The sequence below is a fragment of the Aquarana catesbeiana genome, linkage group LG04, assembly GCF_042186555.1.
Source record: "Aquarana catesbeiana isolate 2022-GZ linkage group LG04, ASM4218655v1, whole genome shotgun sequence".
NCBI classification, from domain to species: Eukaryota; Metazoa; Chordata; class Amphibia; order Anura; family Ranidae; genus Aquarana; species Aquarana catesbeiana.
Genome location: NC_133327.1, coordinates 432,750,849 through 432,769,399, shown reverse-complemented (window position 1 = coordinate 432,769,399; position 18,551 = coordinate 432,750,849). Strand labels below are relative to the sequence as shown.

Below are 18,551 nucleotides of genomic sequence, written 5' to 3'. Positions count from 1 at the left end.
TTTATTAATTAGTAGGAATAAAAAGGGTGGCTCTAGGTAGGTTGTCATGTCTTTTTGCACAGTGCTTATTAAGTATTAAGTGATTCAAGACATTTATTTGTCTTCTATAGCCCAGTACAATCCAAAGGTAAAGCCACACACTGATGATATCTTCACAGGTAAAACTTTAATCAGCCAACAAGCTTTAGAAAATAACTATCACATATATAATATGTGATATTTCTGTCTATGTCTATAGCAGTTGAATGGAGTGCACTCTCTATCAGAGAACTCTAGTAGGTCCGTTTCAGCACTGCTGGGAGAACAGCTCCTTCAGCCCCAGCCCACCGGCCGGCTATTGCTGCGCTGCACTGCACTGATTCCATGTAAGTCTAGACTGATACTGGCAGGCATTTGGTCCCCAATGAATAATATGAAGAGGCTGATGACAGAAAGAAGAAGTCCAAGCACACACCTCAGTGTAGGCTCTGAGCTTTGGATGAATCCAGTCCCTCCCCTTCACAGGACCATCAGGCTGTAGACTATAATAGGAGCATTGCTGTGTGCAGCACACAGCAGCTAAACATCTCTGACTGCAGCTTGGTGTTCACCACCCACAAAACTTCCTGGCTCCTGTACAATCTGCTATCCACATAAACTGGTCATTTGTAGCTGTTGAAGCTCCAGAACTGGGCGATGATCTATGGGACACTGGCTTTTATCGATTTTTCCTAAGCTGCTGAAACTTTAGAAAACTTGCTCCTGGTTTGGGCACCGTGCTTGGCTTTTGCCATCTGTTGAAGATGATCACCTGGAACATCACCCTCATCCAGGGTAATGGGAGTCAGGTCCTGCCAGAAAACTCTCCTCCCCAGGGTAGGGAGATGGCATTCTTCATCATCCGTTGTGTCATCCCATCTGTGTATTTAATCATCATTATGGTGGGACTTTTGGGCAACATCACCCTTGTAAAGATCTTCATTACCAACAGTGCGATGAGAAGTGTGCCCAATATATTCATCTCCAGCCTGGCCGCCGGGGACCTGTTGCTGCTGGTGACCTGTGTACCGGTGGATGCCTTCCGATTCTTTTTCGAGGAGTGGATGCTCGGGGAAGTGTGCTGTAAACTCATCCCTTCCATCCAACTGACTTCTGTAGGAGTATCTGTCTTCACACTCACTGCACTCAGTGCTGACAGGTAAGTGCTTTTCCAGCTGCTGCAAATAGCAGCGGATTACACTCCTAGGCTGTTAATAAACGTGTAGTGCACGCTATAGTCATTTTGTACTGTGTTGGTTTAGTAGGATTATGTAGAGATACAGCTGGGTTCATCCAGTGATTTTATTGCAGATGAATATCACTGTTCTGAATACTTATAGCCTATTATTCCTTTGCAACACAATCCAAAAATTGGACGAAAAAAAACCCGCTTTCGTACGATAATCGGATCGTTAGTACAGAGCTTTCAAGAGCCGATCACGACAATTCATCCGATATTATTTGATTGGACGAGCACGATAATTTTCATTGTACGATTTTCAGTACAGTTAGTCAGTACAGTTGTCCGAAAATACAGTACAAATACATTACAACACATGACATCACTTCAGATTTTTTTTTTTTTCTCTGTCGTATGAGAATTTTCGTGACTTTAGTAGCCTATTCAATTTCTACTTGCAACTATTAAGCGAAAAAAGTCGTACGATCTGTCGTACGATATTCGGATCGTGTGTACGGGCCATTAGGCTCCATTCACACCAATGTGTTTTTTTTTTTTTTTTTTTAACATGGGTTCCTGTGGAGCATGTTCACATCAATGCATTTTTGTGCCTCTGCATTTTTGGAAAGGGTAAGGGACTTTTTTTAAACACAAAACTGTGCTTTTTTTTGGTTCAATAGACTTCAATGGAGAAGCTGCAGAAAAGCATGTGATGTGTACCTTGTACCACTTGTACCACTTGTACCTACAGGTAAGCCTATAATACGGCTTACCTGTAGGTACTGTGAATATCTCCTAAACTTGCAAAGTTTAGGAGATATTCAGAGTTCATGCAGCCGATGACATCACAGGCGCATGCGCTCTGAAGGTCCGGCTTACAGTGCTGGGCCTTCAGAGCCAGTGCCATAAACGGCGGCTCAGGAGTGACATCATTGCGCCCCCAGCCACTCATGTAGCTGGAGGTCGCGAACTTGGAAGGAAGACCGGGGGAAGATGTCAGCCTTCTCAGCGGTGACATCTCGGCACTGGAGGGCTTCATTCTAAGGTGAGTCTATCATAATGTGCTAGTATGTCATGCATACTAGCACATTATGACATTGCCTTGCAGAGAATTTTTTTTTGTTTTTTCTTTTAACCACCTGCGGTTTTCTACCACTTTAAGCCCTGGCAATAAAACCTAGAAGCTGATTGGTTATTATACACAGCTGCACCAGATTCACTGTGCACCAGTTTTAGTAAATTCTCCCCATTCTGCTAAACCTTTGGTCAGCACCAAGGTGTATTCACTAAAAATATTGTTATTTCTTCCTTAGCTTTATTAATGTGTTCTCTTTATTTTGTGATACATCTGATTTATACAACTTTGTATATGTTGTGAATTACTTAAAGCTGAATTCCAGGTATAGACTTTTTTTTTTTTGTTGTTGCATGGATACAGTAGTCCAGCTTGGATCAATATAATTAAGCATATGTAATACCTGTGGGATTGCCGTGGAAGTGTAGAATCACTGTAGCATTCACCATTACTCTGTGATCACCACTGTCTTCTGGGTGCTGTGCAGATCAGCTGCCCTGCTGCATAGGGGGTTTCTTGCTTGATACGGGCACCATTCACAGAACGGCTTGCCTTTTTCTCACTGAATGCCTGATTGGACGCAGTGGAAAGGCGGGATGGTGACATCACAATCTCCACCTCATCCAATTAAAGAAGGCTATGCATTCATTGAAAAAAATGCAAGGTGTTGTATATACTGACTTATTTAATATGGAAAGAAAAATAAGCTTACCCAATAGGAGTTAAATGACATATTTTATTGATTGCAGTGATCTGAAATCTGGTGGGTGACTGTGTTTATACACTTTCCACATTATCATGGTTCTTTATTATGCCAAGTATGCAGTTTTAGGGTTTAATGAAAACATATGCATGTATAAATACAAGTTAAATGCTACACCGTTTAAAGCAATGCTGCCTTTGCCGCATGCACAGTGCATTTTTGGTGCTTAGACAAAATCCTTAATATAAGAAGTAAGTATAAAAAAAAAAAAAAAAAATCAGAACAACCTTGCATACTTTTTATATGACTCCATGCTTCCAAAATTACTTTTGAGGATGGACCATGGAAAAAATCAAAGAATTCAATGCAATAATATTAAGAAAAGTATGGATTCTTTGGCCAAAATAAACTTATGATCTCTGATCGTTTTGTGTTTTGATTAAACAATTCAAACCACAAACAATTGGATAGCCATAACTTTCTTTCCGATCAGTCTACTCAATTGTGATTGGATTCAATCAAACTGAGTTGATTGACCAGAGAGGAATGTTATCAATCGTTTTACATCAGTCTGCAGTACCGAGATACTTTATTCATGAATTAGTATTTGGATAGTTTAGATGTTGAAATTACATGGTGGAAACAGATGCAACTGATAAATTACAATCATAAGTTGCAATGACTGAACTGTCTGTTGACTTTAGATCAATTACTACTATCAGAAGAGATTAACTGGGCGGGAAATCCATCATTTATTAAAGTGTATATGGCCACCAGTAGTGAGTAGTAGAGATATACGATAAATATGGGAGTTGTATCAATTAGACCCTAACTAAACAGTTCAGATTGTGAAGGCAAGTTCCTGATGCCTCTGTACAAAAGGATGAATGGCTCAGGTTTATATATCTGAACTGAGAAAAGATGCAAGGTGTAGCCACTAAGGTGTTTAATAAATGGTGAAAAGCTGGTGATTAGCCATGATAAGACTTTTGTATGTTGTAAATATCAGTCGCGCAAAGTATATAACATTTAAAAAAAAAATGTAAATATAAATGTGGGTTAGCAAATGCCAAATACTAGGATACTGCAGCTTAATGGTAAATTCTACCCATGTGCTGAACTCTTCTAATGTTTGCTACGCTTCCTTATAAATATACACAGTGTGTTATAACAAAAATCCAAGTAAAGTGCCAATGTGCTATTTCATTGATTATTCTTACAGCAATATATTCCTCAATTCATATAATACAAACAAATACTTATAAGTATGAAGAAAGTGGAAAATGGATTCAATCCATAGATTCAAAAGCAAGTATGTTGCCAGTGAAAGTGGTGAGTAAAAGTTTGGCTAAAAACCCAAATTCCACTCACATGGTAAAGTGCAGCGTTTTGGCATTGGGAATGATCTGCCAGCCTTATAGTCTGTGAAATCTGTTTTCACCTCTGCTCTGCACTTCCCTGGAGACAATGTGCGTTCTACTTGGCGGAAATTACGTCAAACGTGAACTGTGTGCCCGCACCTATGCATTTCGTCATAAAGACATCATCACCTCAATGTAGTGATATTGTATACCCAAGGCACATAGAAAACACATATTTTCTAGCACTTGGGTGGTTGTAGGGGGTTAAGACAGGGCTGTAGAATGTTCCATGGATCAGCCAAATCAGTTAAACAATACAAAATGTCTATAGTCCCAATCCTGTTGAACGCGGCATTAAGCCAGATACCAAAAAAATGGCAGGAAAAGGAAAGTCCTAAAATTTGGGATTGGATTTTGTGTGTGAAAGAAATTTACAACATAGAGAGTTTGGATTATAGGGGAATGGAACCAGAAGAAGAGTCGGAGTGAAAGGGTAAATGGGGAAAGTGGCAAGCATTTAAAAAAAGGTGGAGATATGTTGAGGAGATTACCCTTTAACGGTAATGGAGAGGAGATGGGATTATTGAGTAGTTGAAACCTACGCCTTCCGAGAAAACTGCAAGAGTGGGGTGGGTGGAGGGTGGGAGGGTTTGATGGGGGGGGGGGGCAAGAATTGGTTGCTATAATATTGCTTTCTATTACGGTTGTTTGGATGTTTATTTAGGTTTTTTACATACAAAATAACTAAAGATTAAAAAAAAAAAAGACAGGGCTGTAGAGTGATGTCAGCTAAGATGGTGTAGGGGGTGAGAAGTGACTAGGTTAGCTTGGGATGGAAGTGGCAGGGTGCAATGTCAGCCAGGCGCAGCAGCCAATGAAGGGAGCAGCACCATGCATAGAGGCAGCAACCGAAGCTCTGAAGAGTCGAGTCTGGGCTCAGACTGATCTACAATGCCAGTTTTAGAGCCTAGAATGCGCGATCCCCACTGCCAGCTGCAGAACCAACAGCAGCTTGAGCTACAGTGTAGGCCTCAGAAGCCAGGGATAAAGCAATTTGCACTGTCTGCTGCATAGCCTAGTAGCCAGCTGATTCCCACTGTCTGCTGATTCTGCACAGACAGATCGTAGTACAAGTTGTTCCTGAGGAATAATCTTTGATCTTTCAATGTGGATCATGAGTTTCCTCACACTGGATGCAGGGAAAGGATAGACCGTGATAATGCAAGCACTGGACCAAGGTTTGTAACATAAATGCAAAGTTGCTTATCTCATTCAGTGAATCCTATTATATCCAGTGTTTGTTTAACAGATCGTTTGTTTCAAGGTGGTCAAATGCTGTCCTTGACAGATAAGAGGTTTACAAAAATAGTCCTAGCCAAGGGCATCATGTTCATCCTCTTACAAACACGGTCAGGTTTCCCTCAATACTTCTTGCAAAACTGAGTGGAGTTTTGCCTCACAAGGGAAAAAATACTTTCCTGATACCACAAAGGAAATTGGATGATAAATACCATACTATATTTTCTGGTAATCTGTTCATGGTGATACCATTAGTAAAGAAACCCATGGTATACTGATGGTAAAATTTTCTTTACTATTTTGCATCCTTTATACATCTTTGAGTTTTAAAAAAATTGGGTAGGCAGGTGCTGGGCTACAGCAATATGGAGATGGAGACATTGCCCCTTATTCTTCTCTCCCTCTACTGAGATATTGATGTTATGCTGCACCTTCCTTCTCTGGCCAGTAGGGGGAGAGCTAAAGCCAAGTAAGCCTGTAGACTTCCATGCAGAGTGTTGAGAATCTTACAAAGATAAAGTTAGTCATACACCAATTAGGCCTATTATCCCCAATTAAAACTGTCTTACTGCTGGAAAATTTTACACTGCTGTCTCATTGCTACCATTACAAATAGGTAAAATAGTATAGTCAGTAAGACCTAACAGAACAGACTAGGGATAAGGTTTGAGTTCTTGGTGACACAGGGTTTGGGAAAGCGAAATAGCCTGTGCACCTACTCCTCTGAAGTTGTTGCAGGAAGTCATACATTTAGTCACAAAATTATTACAACCACTAAGCTGGCAGGGGATTTTTTTCCCCCAAAATGGCACTTTTGCTTGTGTATACTTGCCAGGCATTGAAACATTTTGTTTTTTAATGTCTCAGTATTCTGTAAGCATTATTAACTAATTTGCTCTCTGCTAAACGTTATTTTTTTGCATTGGACATGTCACCCAGGACAATACCCAACTATTCTTACCACCCGGCCCCTGGACATTTTCGCCGCTGTCCTCTTTATTGGACAGCAGGGAGCGGCCGTTATCACAGGGCTGGATGGGGGCGGGAATTGCTGGAGTTAACTTTTTCATTAAACAGCAGGTGATTGGTTGCTGGGCAATCCTAGCAACCAATCACCAGCCTGTTAATGTGAAAAGTTAACTTCAGCAGTTCCCGCCCCCATCCAGCCTTGTGATGCTGATCTCTGCTCTGCTCGCTGTACACCTGTTTAAGGTAGGAGAGTTCTACCTACACAGTGTGTGTTTGTGGGGTGCAGGGGACAGAGGACACTACACTGGGAGGTGCAGGGGACAAAGGACACTACAGTGGGGGGGGGGGTGCAGGGAACAGAGGACACTGTTATTGGGGGGACCCTATTAGGAACCCCTATCACCCCTGGGGACAGGAACCCCTTCTCACTTGGGGACAGGGGCCCCTTCTCCCCTGGGGACAGGAGCCCTATCTCCCCTGGGGACAGGAACCCTATCTCCCCTGGGGACAAGAACCCCTTCTTTCTTGGGGACAGGGACCCCATCACCCCTGGAGACAGGGACCCCTTCTCCCCTGGAAACAGGGACCCTTTCTTGCTTGGGGACAGGGACCCCATCACCCCTGCACCCCTGGGGATATGGATCCTTCTCCCCTAAGGGCAGGAACCCCATTTTCCCTAGGGAGAGGAACCCCATCTCCAGACATTGCTGGCTGGCAGGGCTGGTGCCAGCCACCCTTGGGTGCCAGGATGGGGGAGGGGGGCAGTAATATCTGAATCCTCAATCACATACTTCCTCAGGGTGAACTGGCATTGTATTAGTGAAGCACCTTAAAGTGAGGTATACCTGTACTGTTATTATTACTATGTTAGGATTTTTATTATCTTCATTTATTAGCAGCTGAATGTGGCCCTCCATGCATTCCCATACATTAAATCTGGCCCTTAAGTGGAAAAAGGTTGCTGACCTCTGATCTAGAGAATAAAATGGTAGTAGTTCCAATTTTTCATGTCACTTGATATTACCGCAAAGGTCTAGGCAACATAAAATCTCAGTAAAAAACACACTAATTCACACTAAAGTGAATTTTAGGGCAATAGCAATAAACGTTACAAATTTTTGGTAAAATGTAAAAAAAAGAGGTTGCACTGAGGAAATAGATACCTAACATGTCAAACCTTAAATTTGTGTGCAACCATGAAATGGCAACAAACTTCAGTCCCCTATATTTTCCATAGTCGATGCTTCAAAAGCCCCCTATAGGTCATCAGTTTAGTGTAACGGAGGAGGTCTTGTGTTAGATTTATTGCTCTCACTCCGGCGTGCGTGGCTATATGTAACGTGCATCGCAATCAACGTTTTCACGTGTAGGCACCCCCAACATGTGTGTTTACATTCGTATATATGGGGGTAGGAGCCTCAAATTGTTTTGGGGGGATTTTATGTGGGTGTAACTTTATTTTTTGCTAATTTTTTTCATCACATATGGGGCGAAAAGTCCCCCATGTGATGATTTTTAAGTGACAGGTTCTCTTTAATGAGACATGATGGGTCCCTTTCACTGCCAGGTCTGTAAGACATATGGACCTGGCAATGAAAGGGTTAATATTAATTCCATTTATGTCTCCATGTATTATTTTGTTGAGAAATCACTTTGAGAAACTTGAATCTTGAAGGGTAAGTTCACCTTTACAGGAAAACCTGTAAGGTTAACTTACACAGGACCCCCTCCTCACCCCCCCCCCCAGTCCCGATGACCTGGATCGTGGCAATCTCCCATTCTGAGCCCCGGTTCAACCCCGTCAGGGGTCCAGGGCTTAGAAACCCCTGCAGCTGAATCTCCAAAAGGTACCCCGTCAGGAGGGACATTTCAGAGCATTCCAATTGGTCAGCAATGTCACATGGGCGGCGCCGAACTCATGTAGCCCGTCCTGCCAGCGGGGAAGGAGACGTGTGAGGGGATTTCTAAGCCCCTTACCCCTGAAGCGGCAATACTGGGGTTCAGATAGGGAGATCGCCGCGCAACAGGGCAGTGGGACTGGGGGGGATGAGGAGGACGTCATGTGTAAAGTCACTTTACAGATTTTTCTGTAAAGGTGAACTTACACTTTAAGTAAGGGCAGATTCATGTAGCATTTACTTCCTGGAATCCATCTGCCCTTAGCTCAGGCATGAGAAAGTCCTTCCTACCCTCCTCCAGATGAAAGAAAAAAATGCCATACTCCAAGACTCCTGGGATGTATGACATCATTGTGGCCTAGGCCAGAAACCAGGAAGCAATTGAACAATGTAAAACAAGTAAATACAAAATACCTTCCTATCTTTTTACTAAGGCTAGCAGCATAATGCTTAAAAATACTGTAGATCATGATGACTGAGAGTATTTAGTTCCACTGTAACTCATTAAAGACATTTCTTTCTCTACTCTCACCTACAAGGTGGTATCCCTTGAAGCCAATGCCATCACCTCTGCCAGTCAAGTGTCAGAGTTTTTGCTGCGATGAACTATGGAGAATGTCATTGTAGTCAGCTCATTCTACCAAATTGTTGCTTTTTAACAGTTTCCTCCTTAGCTGATCTTTTAGGCTACTTTCACACTGAGGCGCTTTACAGGCTCTACAACGCTAAAAATAGTGCCTGTATAGTGCCTGTAAAGTGCCTCTCCTGTGTCTCCAGTGTGAAAGCCCGAGGGCTTTCACACTGGAGCGGTGCGCTTACAGGACGGTACAAAAAGTCCTGCAAGCATCTTTGGAGCGCTGTAGGAGTGGTTTATTCACCGCTTCTAAAGTGCCCCTTCCCATTGAAAACAATGGGGCAGTGCCGCAGCTGCAGCGGCGCTATGCCGGCGGTTTTAACCCTTTTTCGGACGCTAGCGGGGGTAAAACCTCCCCGCTAGCGGCTGAATAGCGCCGCCAAAACGATGGTGAAGCGGCGCTAAAAATAGCGCCGCTTTACCACCGGCGCCCGCCCGCCCCAGTGTGAAAGTAGCCTTAGTCCTGTAATTGTCTTTTTGTCTGGTTGCCATTAAATCATCCACATTTAGGTTTTTATTGATTTATTGATTCACTGTACACTATTCTTTTTTTAATTCAACACTGGATACTTAGTTCATTTGTCGGCCTCCATAAGACAAATGTATTCATTATCTGCTTTACAACTCTCATTATTTCCAGTTCTCTTTCATTGTGTTCCTTAAGTGAAACTTGTACCTAGTTTGCATTTCTTCCCCACCAATATTTGTTTCACCAAAGCAGGCATGGCCTTCTAAGTAAAAAAAAAAAAAAAAAAAAAAAAGAATTGAAATATGCACAGTTAAAAAACAAAAAAACTAACAAAAATAAAAGAATCTAATACCTCTATGCTGTAGGCCTTCTTGTCCCTTTTTCATTTAAAAAAAAAAATGGCGATTTCCTAAATTTAAGGGCAGCTATGGAAATAGGAAGGGTAATTATGTGATACTCACTACTTTACTGCACAAGTACACAGTATGATGATGTGATGCAAATAACAAGGGCAGCTCCACAAGTCCTGTTGCAGTCTTTGGCTGTAGATTTTTTTTTTCTTGTAGCTATACCTCCAGTGTGGGGATCCAGCCATCATCAGTAAATTTGTTTGCACAACATCCTCACAGTGGATCATTTTGGGTTTACTCTGGGATGGTGGCAGTAGATCCCCCAGATGTTTCCTCTTGTATCTATTTGTTGCCTATTCAAATGCTTGTGAACTGTCCCGACTCTAGTCAGTTTTTACTAAACAACGTACCTGAAGTCTATATTTTGAATATTATGAGAATAATGATGTACACAGGTATAGGAAGGGATTTAAAGAATGTGGGGTAGTGGATTTGAAGTGTTTTGTGTATTCTGCTTTGACATTTATTGAACGTCTGTGAGAATCGTACTGTTCCATAACACCACATACAGTGCATCCGGAAAGTATTCACAGCACTTCACTTTTTACACATTTTGTTATGTTACAGCCTTATTCCGAAATAGATTAAATTAATTATTTTCCTCAAAATTCTACAAACAATACCACATAATGACAACGTGAAAGAAGTTTGTTTCAAGTCTTCACAAATTTATTAAAAATAAAAAACAAAAATCACATTAAAAATCACATAATACTTATTCACACCCTTTGCTCAATACTTTGTTGAAGCACCTTTGGCACAAATTACAGACTCAAGTCTTTTTGAGTATGATGCTACAAGCTTGGCACACCTATTTTTAGGCAGTTTCTCCCATTCTTCTTTGTAGGACCTCTCAAGCTGCATCAGGTTGAATGGGGAGCATTGGTGCACAGATCTCTCCAGAGATGTTCAATTGGGTTCAAGTCTGGGCCGCTCAAGGACATTCACAGAGTTGTCCCTTAGCCATTCCTTTGTTATCTTGCCTGTGTGCTTAGGGTCGCTGTCCTGTTGGAAGATTAACCTTTGCCCCTGTCTGAGGTCCAGGGCACTCTGAAGCAGGTTTTCATCAAGGATATCTCTGTACATTGCTGCATTCATCTTTCCCTCGATCCTGACTTGTCTCCCAGTTCCTGCCACTGAAAAACATCCTCACAGCATGATGCTGCCACCTCCATGCTTTACTGTAGGGATGGTATTGGCCAGGTGATGAGCGGTGCCTGGTTTCCTCCAGACATGACACTTGATATTCAAGCCAAAGAGTTCAATCTTTGTTTCATCAGACCAGAGGCCAGAGAATTTTGTTTCTCATAGTCTGAGAGTCCTTTGGGTGCCTTTTGGTGAACTCCAGGTGGGCTGTCATGTGCCTTTTACTGAGGAGTGGGTTCCGTCTGGCCACTCTATCATACAGGCCTGATTGGTGGAGTGCTGCAGAGATTGTTGTTCTTCTGGAGCTGGAGCTCTGTCAGAGTGACCATCGGGTTCTTGGTCACCTCCCTGAATAAGACTCTACCCCCCCATTGCTGAGTTTGGCCGGACGGCCCGTTCCAGGAAAACTCCTGGTGGTTCCAAACTTCAATGCTGCAGACATTTCTCTGTACACTTCCCCAGATCTGTGCCTCGATACAATCCTGTCTTTGAGGTGTACAGACAATTCCTTGAACTTCATGGCTTGGTTTGTGTGCTGACATGCACTGTTAACTGTGGGGCCTTATATGGACAGGTGTGTGGCTTTCCAAATTCCAAAGCTAAATTTACCACAGGTGGACTCCAATCAAGTTGTAGAAACATCTCAAGGATGATTAGTGGAAACGGGATGCACCTGAGCTCAATTTTGAGTGTCAGGACAAAGGCTGTTAATACTTATGTACTTGTGATTTTTTCGTTTTTTAATTTTTACAAAATTGCAAAGATTTCAAGCAAACTTCTTAGTAAACTTAAACAACTATGATTTAGCAGCAACATTCACTAATTTTGTCACATCTAACTTTACCCTACTCAAATCCAAAACAATGAGGGCTCCTAAGCTATATTCCTGCCATTGTTTGACCATCACTCCCAAAAAATTTACTCTGGCACACTTACTGTTCTTATAGGAAGGTCGTACAGTTGGGGGAGGACTGGGAACCTTTGGCCTTGGGGGTGTACACAACCTAGTGGCCCTCTTATGGAAAGTAAAGAATCCCTGGTGCTAAATATACATACATTGACCAGTGATTGTTTGGCTTGTTAAAAGACATGGTTTATTAGAACAGCAGTGTAATGACCAGCAGCTGTTACTGACTTTGTGTCCTCCTCTCCTTAATGTCAGAATGGGAAAGTATCTACACTTAGACCCCTTTCACACTGGGGCAATTTGCAGGCGTTATTGCGCTAAAAATAGCACCTGCAAACCGACCCAAAACAGCCGCTGCTGTTAGTTCAGTGTGAAAGCGGTGCACTGGCAGAAGAAGAAAAAAACTCCTGCCAGCCGCATCTTTGGAGCGGTGAAGGAGCGGTATATTCACCTCTCCTAACCCGCTCCTGCCTATTGAAATCAATGGGACAGCGCGGCTATACCGCGGCAATACCGCGGCTATAGCCGCGCTATACGATCGGTTTTAACCCTTTTTGGCCGCCAGCGGGGGGTTAAAACCGCACCGCTAGCGGCCAAATACCGCGGTAAAGCAGCGCTATAAATAGCGCTGTTTTACCGCCGACGCCCCCTACTGCCCCAGTGTGAAAGCAGCCTTAGAGCAAACAGCCCAACATATCTTTTTTTTATTGGCTGGGGGACAAATGCCCCCTGTCCCCCAGCCCACTCTTCCCCTTGTCTACCTACAGTTGGCAAAATTAGGGAAGCTCTTCATAAAACAAAGGTAGATGCTGCATTTGGTATCCTAAAGATTTATGGTTGCATGATGTGGTTCTGTAGTCATGAGCTACTCTATGATTCTTTGCTCTATTCACACCCGATGTCTCCTTGTGTACCGTGAGATCTTGGGCATCATTAGTTTCTGTAAAAAAAATATGACCTTAAAAATACATGCTAAAAGACTGCCTCCACCTGAAACAACTAGAGGAAACAATCACTGAAAACCTGAAATGCTATATCTTTTATATAATAAAATATTTTATATAAAATATTGCGGTGCCATCCCAAATATTCTGTATGTTCCTGAGCAGTGTACCAGACATATTTATTAACAGGTTTGAATGTGATTGCTATAAATAATCCTTGCAAAAAAATTGTTCTATGGCATAATTTGAATAAATTCTAGATATTTTTTTTCATATTTGATAAACAATGTTTATTTACTGTTTAGTAAATGTGTATTGCGCATAAATGTTATAAGTAGAACTGAAATCGAAACCTAATTTTATAGCAAAGATCCTCCTCCCCAGGATCCATGGTTAATAAAAAAGCAGACCTGAGATTAGATGTTTCTTTTCAGCAGCTGCTCTTTATATCCTTTTCCTCTGGGCCAGCTGAGTGCAGTATTGCACCTATGCTAGTGTACTGCAAAGGCTTATTAGCTGCTAGATTTCTTGGGCTGCCCATTGATTGTCTATCTAGCAGACTAGTGCAGAAGCAATACTGTGCTCAATTGTCTCGAAGTAAAAAAAATAAACAAAAAAAAGGAAGTAGGACTACAGATCAGCAAATTTTAAATAGAACATTCGATCTTTTTTTTAAATTCCCTGTAGATGTAGGGTTTTTTTTTTAATTAAATTTAAAACAAAACTGAACTCCATTTACCTATTACTATATGTATTAAATATATCCTAAAGTATTTTAAAAAGTATCACAGGCAGTCTTTACATTGAGAGGGGCAGCAGTGGAAACAAATCAGGCTTTACTACATGACAAGTACTCAAATAGTTAGTTGATAGGAGGACAACTGCGACCCAGCCCCATGCTCCAGGGGGCCCATACAGCTTCTCTGTACACCTGGATAGGAGGGGCGGCATATAGAAGAACCAATGCCCTCCATTTTCCTCCTGCAGCCGCTGAAAGCCTACTTCTCCTCCTCTCCCTTCCGCAAGTATCCAGCAGCTGTAGGAGGAAAATGGAGGTGATCGGTTCCTCTATATGCCACCCCCACCTCCCCTCTTATCCAGGTTACTTGTCTCCTGCTGCCCCCAGGCCCCTGTGTGCTCTCCTGGCTCCCCCCCCCCCCGGAGTGCTGTCAGATTCCCCTCTTCCCTCTGCCGCTGACTGCTGCGTGGAATGTGTCAGGATGGATATCAAAGAAGGGGCTGGAAAAAATGTATTTTACCAGCCCCTTACTTTTCTAAATGAACAGAGTCAGTGATCAGTACTAATTGCTCCTGTGTCCATTCATAAATGACACATAGTAAACAGTGTCTACTATGCTTTGGTTTGTCAATGAACAGGAAGCTCTGTACAGAGCTATTCCTGTTCATTCATTCTGTGCAGCTGAGACTTTAGAGATGGAAATTGAGGGCTGTGTTCTCAATCTCCTTTCTCTGTCTCAAAGTTGAAACATGAGAGGTCTGTTTAGACCCCCGATATTTCACCAAAGCCCCCCGACGGGGGTCCTAAAAAATTGTCAAAAATAATAAAAAATAAAATAATAAAAAAAAATAAAATAAAATGGTAAAACAATGGTAGTAAAGGGCCCCCGGGCTCAGAGGGAAGGGCCCTGGCTGAGGGTCAGGGGGGCCTTTCATGGTTTCTTGCATCGGGGTCCTAAAAGTTCTAGTTATGCCTCTAGGGTTGACCTTACTAGCATGTTGCCATGCCAGGGTAGTCCCTGGCTAAACTGTAATGCTTTAACTGCAGTAGAGAAAAATGTCATCAGATCCTGGATGTGCTGCCAACAAGGATGCCTGAATTATAAAACTATGTGAACAAAATTATATTTTTCACTGGTAAAACTGATAAGTTGTTTTAGATGTTTGCATTAATTTTCTGGACTGAATACTTTCTGGCTTGGTTTTTTTTACGATTACTATTTTCTGTTGAAGGGGGTTTGTTTGCAATGCATTACACTTTAGGCACCTAACACATAAGCATCATAACCTAAAGCTGTGTGTAAAGACCTTGTGTAATGTTGAGTATAGGTGTGTAAAGGTGCTTAAGGGTATAGACGAGTACAATTCTTCTTCATTGCCAGTGTTGCAATATACTCTGTCCTCAATGCTAGGAATGAGCCGAACACCCCCCGGTTTGGTTCGCAGCAGAACATGCGGACAGGCAAAAAAATTGTGCAATTTTTGGGATGCGAACGTGAAAAATCAAAAGTGCTCATTTTAAAGGCTTATATGGGGGGACGTGTATTAATGCAAAAAAAAGTCTTAAAAACGTCAGCTTTTTCAGGAGCAGTGATTTTAATAATGCTTAAAGTGAAACAATAAAAATTAAATATTCCTTTATATATCGTGCCTGGGGGTGTCCTTAGTATGCCTGTAAAGTAGCGCATCTTTCCCATGTTTATAACAGTACCACAGCAAAATGACATTTCTAAAGGAAAAAAATTAATTATAAACTGCTTGCAGCTGTAATGTGTTGTCGAATCCCGGCAATATAGATAAAAATACCAAAAAAATGGCGTGGATGTCCCCCCCCCCCAAATCCATAACAGGCCCTTCAGGTCTGGTATGGATATTAAGGGGAACCCTGCACCAATTTTTTTTATAAATAGCGGGGTCCCCCAGGCCCTATATACTCTGAACAGCAGTATATATATCCTTCCCCATATATACTCTGCACAAAAAGTCAGCCTTAGGTGTTGGTGGTAGCAGAACACTGTAACCCCTCATAGTTACTCTTGTTGGGCGCAGGAACAGGCCCTGCTGTGAAATATATAAAAAATATTACATCAAAAATATAGCAATTTGGCCAAGCTAGCATTTAGATGCTGAGCATGTGGATGGCTGGGACCGAATTTCTTTTTATGGTTCAGCGACTGGGGTAGGGAAATTTGCCTGCTAAAATCAATTGGTGATGTACTCCTAGCAGATTGGCTGCAAGTACTTGGGACACCTATTGCTATACCTTCATTCCTCTCAGTGCAGGTTTTTGAGAGGACTGGAGGTTTAGTAGAGTTGGAGATCCCAGATGAGGAGGAAGGAGAAGTCCGCCTTTTTATATGATGTGGGTCTGTTGCCAATGAACTGTATGGCAGGTCGTCATATGTCTGGTCAAGCATGTGGTGCCCAAGCGGCTGCTGTTCTGGCCACGCTTGATCCTTTAGACATAGGTTGCAAACAGCAACGGTGCGATCTGCTGCATACGTGTTGAAAAAGGCACACACCGAGGAACTTTTAAAAGTCAGCGAGAAGTCAACAGCGCCCTGCACCTTTGGAGCTCTGCGGTGTGATGCAATAGGGTGGCTGCCCTTAAGCTGCCCCCTAGAGGACATCCTGCCTCGTTGGAGTTGTGCCTCCTCCTCCTCACTTGCCTCCTCTCTTCTCTCAGGCACCCAAGTACAGTCAGTGACCTCATCATCCCCTCCCTCCTTACCACTGGAGCAAACTTGGCAGTGTGCTGCAGCTGGGGGAACATGACTGCCAGTTTCTTGTCCTTATGTGGCACCCTCTCTCTCTAGGCTCACGTTACTCCCTTCCTCAACTGAGAACCAACATCGGAGCCTTCAAATCACTGCGCATCCTCCAGAAGCATATAACCGCATGTGGTTGAAGAATTCTGGTGACTCCTCCGTGCATGATGGTGGGGCTACGGAAGGAGTGACTGTGGACAAGAAGCCAGTGAAATAGGCCACTTTGGCAGCTGTGTTGGAAGGCAAACTACTCTGACCCTGGGTGACAGAGGATGAGGAGGATGAGGAGGATGAGGACGGCTTCGTTATCCACTCCACCAACTCTTCTGCATGTTGTGGCTCAATAACATGGCCAGCAGCAGAAAAAAAGGACAAGCGTGCCCCACGGCCACCTGCAGAGAATGCATCATGTCTACGACCACCACTGTTGACTGTAGACACAGAGCCTGCTTGCCCTCTTTTAGTGGCCTATGAGCGTCTCCTGTCCTTGGTGGCCTTCTGGACATGATATATTTTTTATTTTGCAACACCACACTACACTGTAGTGTGTATATATATATATATATATATATATATATATATATATATATATATATATTAATACACTGACTGAATATAGCGTAAACACTGAATACAAAGTCTTTGCTAAATGCAGAGTATATATATATATTATATATATATTCATATACATACATACAGTATGTCACAAAAGTGAGTACACCAGTACACCCCTCACTTTTTTGTAAATATTTTATTATATCTTTTCACGTGACAACACTGAAGAAATTACTCTTTGCTACAATGTAAAGTAGTGAGTGTACAGCTTGTATAACAGTGTAAATTTGTTGTCCCCTCAAACTAACTCAACACACAGCCATTAACGTCTAAACCACTGGCAACAAAAGTGAGTACACCCCAAAGTGAAAATGTCCAAATTGGGCTCAAAGTGTCAATATTTTGTGCGGTCACCATTATTTTCCAGCACTGTTTAAACCCTCTTGGGCATGGAGTTCACTCAAGCTTCACAGGTTGCCACTGGAGTCCTTCTCCTCTCCTCCATGACAACATCACGGAGCTGGTGGATGTTAGAGACCTCGCGCTCCTCCACCTTCCATTTGAGGATGCCCCACAGATGCTCAATAGGGTTTAGGTCTGGAGACATGCTTGGCCAGTCCATCACCTTTACTCTCAGCTTCTTTAACAAGGCAGTGGTCATCTTAGAGGTGTGTTTTGGGTCGTTATCATGTTGGAATACTGCCCTGTGGTCCAGTCTCCAAAGGGAGGTAATCATTCTCTGCTTCAGTATGTCACAGTACATGTTGGCATTCATGGTTTCCTCAATGAACTGTAGCTCCCCAGTGCCGGCAGCAGCAACAATGCTTGACTATAGGCAAGATACACTTGTCTTTCTACTCCTCACCTGGTTGCTGCCACACACAGTTGACACCATCTGAACTAAATAAGACCAAATAAGTTTATCTTGGTCTCATCAGACCACAGGACATGGTTTCAGTAATCCTTTTCCTTAGTCTGCTTGTCTTCCGCAAACTTTGCTAGCTTTCTTGTGCATCATCTTTAGAAGAGGCTTCCTTCTGGGACAACACCCATGCAGACCAATTTAAGGCAGTGTGCGGTGTATGGTCTGAGCACTGACAGGCTGACCCCGCACCCCTTCAACCTCAATAATACGTCTATTTCCCAGAGACAACCTCTGCATATGACACTGAGCATGTGCACTCAACTTCTTTGGTCGACCATGGCGAGGGCTGTTCTGAGTGGTGCAGCTTAGTTTCAGGGTCTTAGCAATCTTCTTTATAGTCTAGGCCATCTTTATGTAGAGCAACAATTCTTTTTTTCAGATTCTCAGAGAGTTCTTTGCCATGAGGTGCCATTTTGAACTTCCAGTGACCAGGGGACAGGATGGTGCAGGAGGCAGCTGGTCTTTCTCACAGTGAACGAGCCTATGACCTCAACAAATTCCCAGCATTTTAAGGCTTTGAATAGAGCGATGCACTTACTCACCAGATACATG

General features: G+C 42.7%; 1 protein-coding gene across 1 annotated transcript in view; it reads left to right on the top strand.

The window, feature by feature from the left end:
• The first annotated feature begins 371 nt into the window (after positions 1-371).
• The window catches only part of NMBR (neuromedin B receptor), a 539,948-nt gene continuing 521,768 nt past the window's right edge, over positions 372-18,551 (top strand). The window contains exon 1 of the mRNA XM_073627396.1: positions 372-1,177. Coding sequence (XP_073483497.1) covers positions 783-1,177 — 395 coding nt within the window. The 5' untranslated portion in view covers positions 372-782. The remainder of the gene's footprint in view (positions 1,178-18,551) is intronic.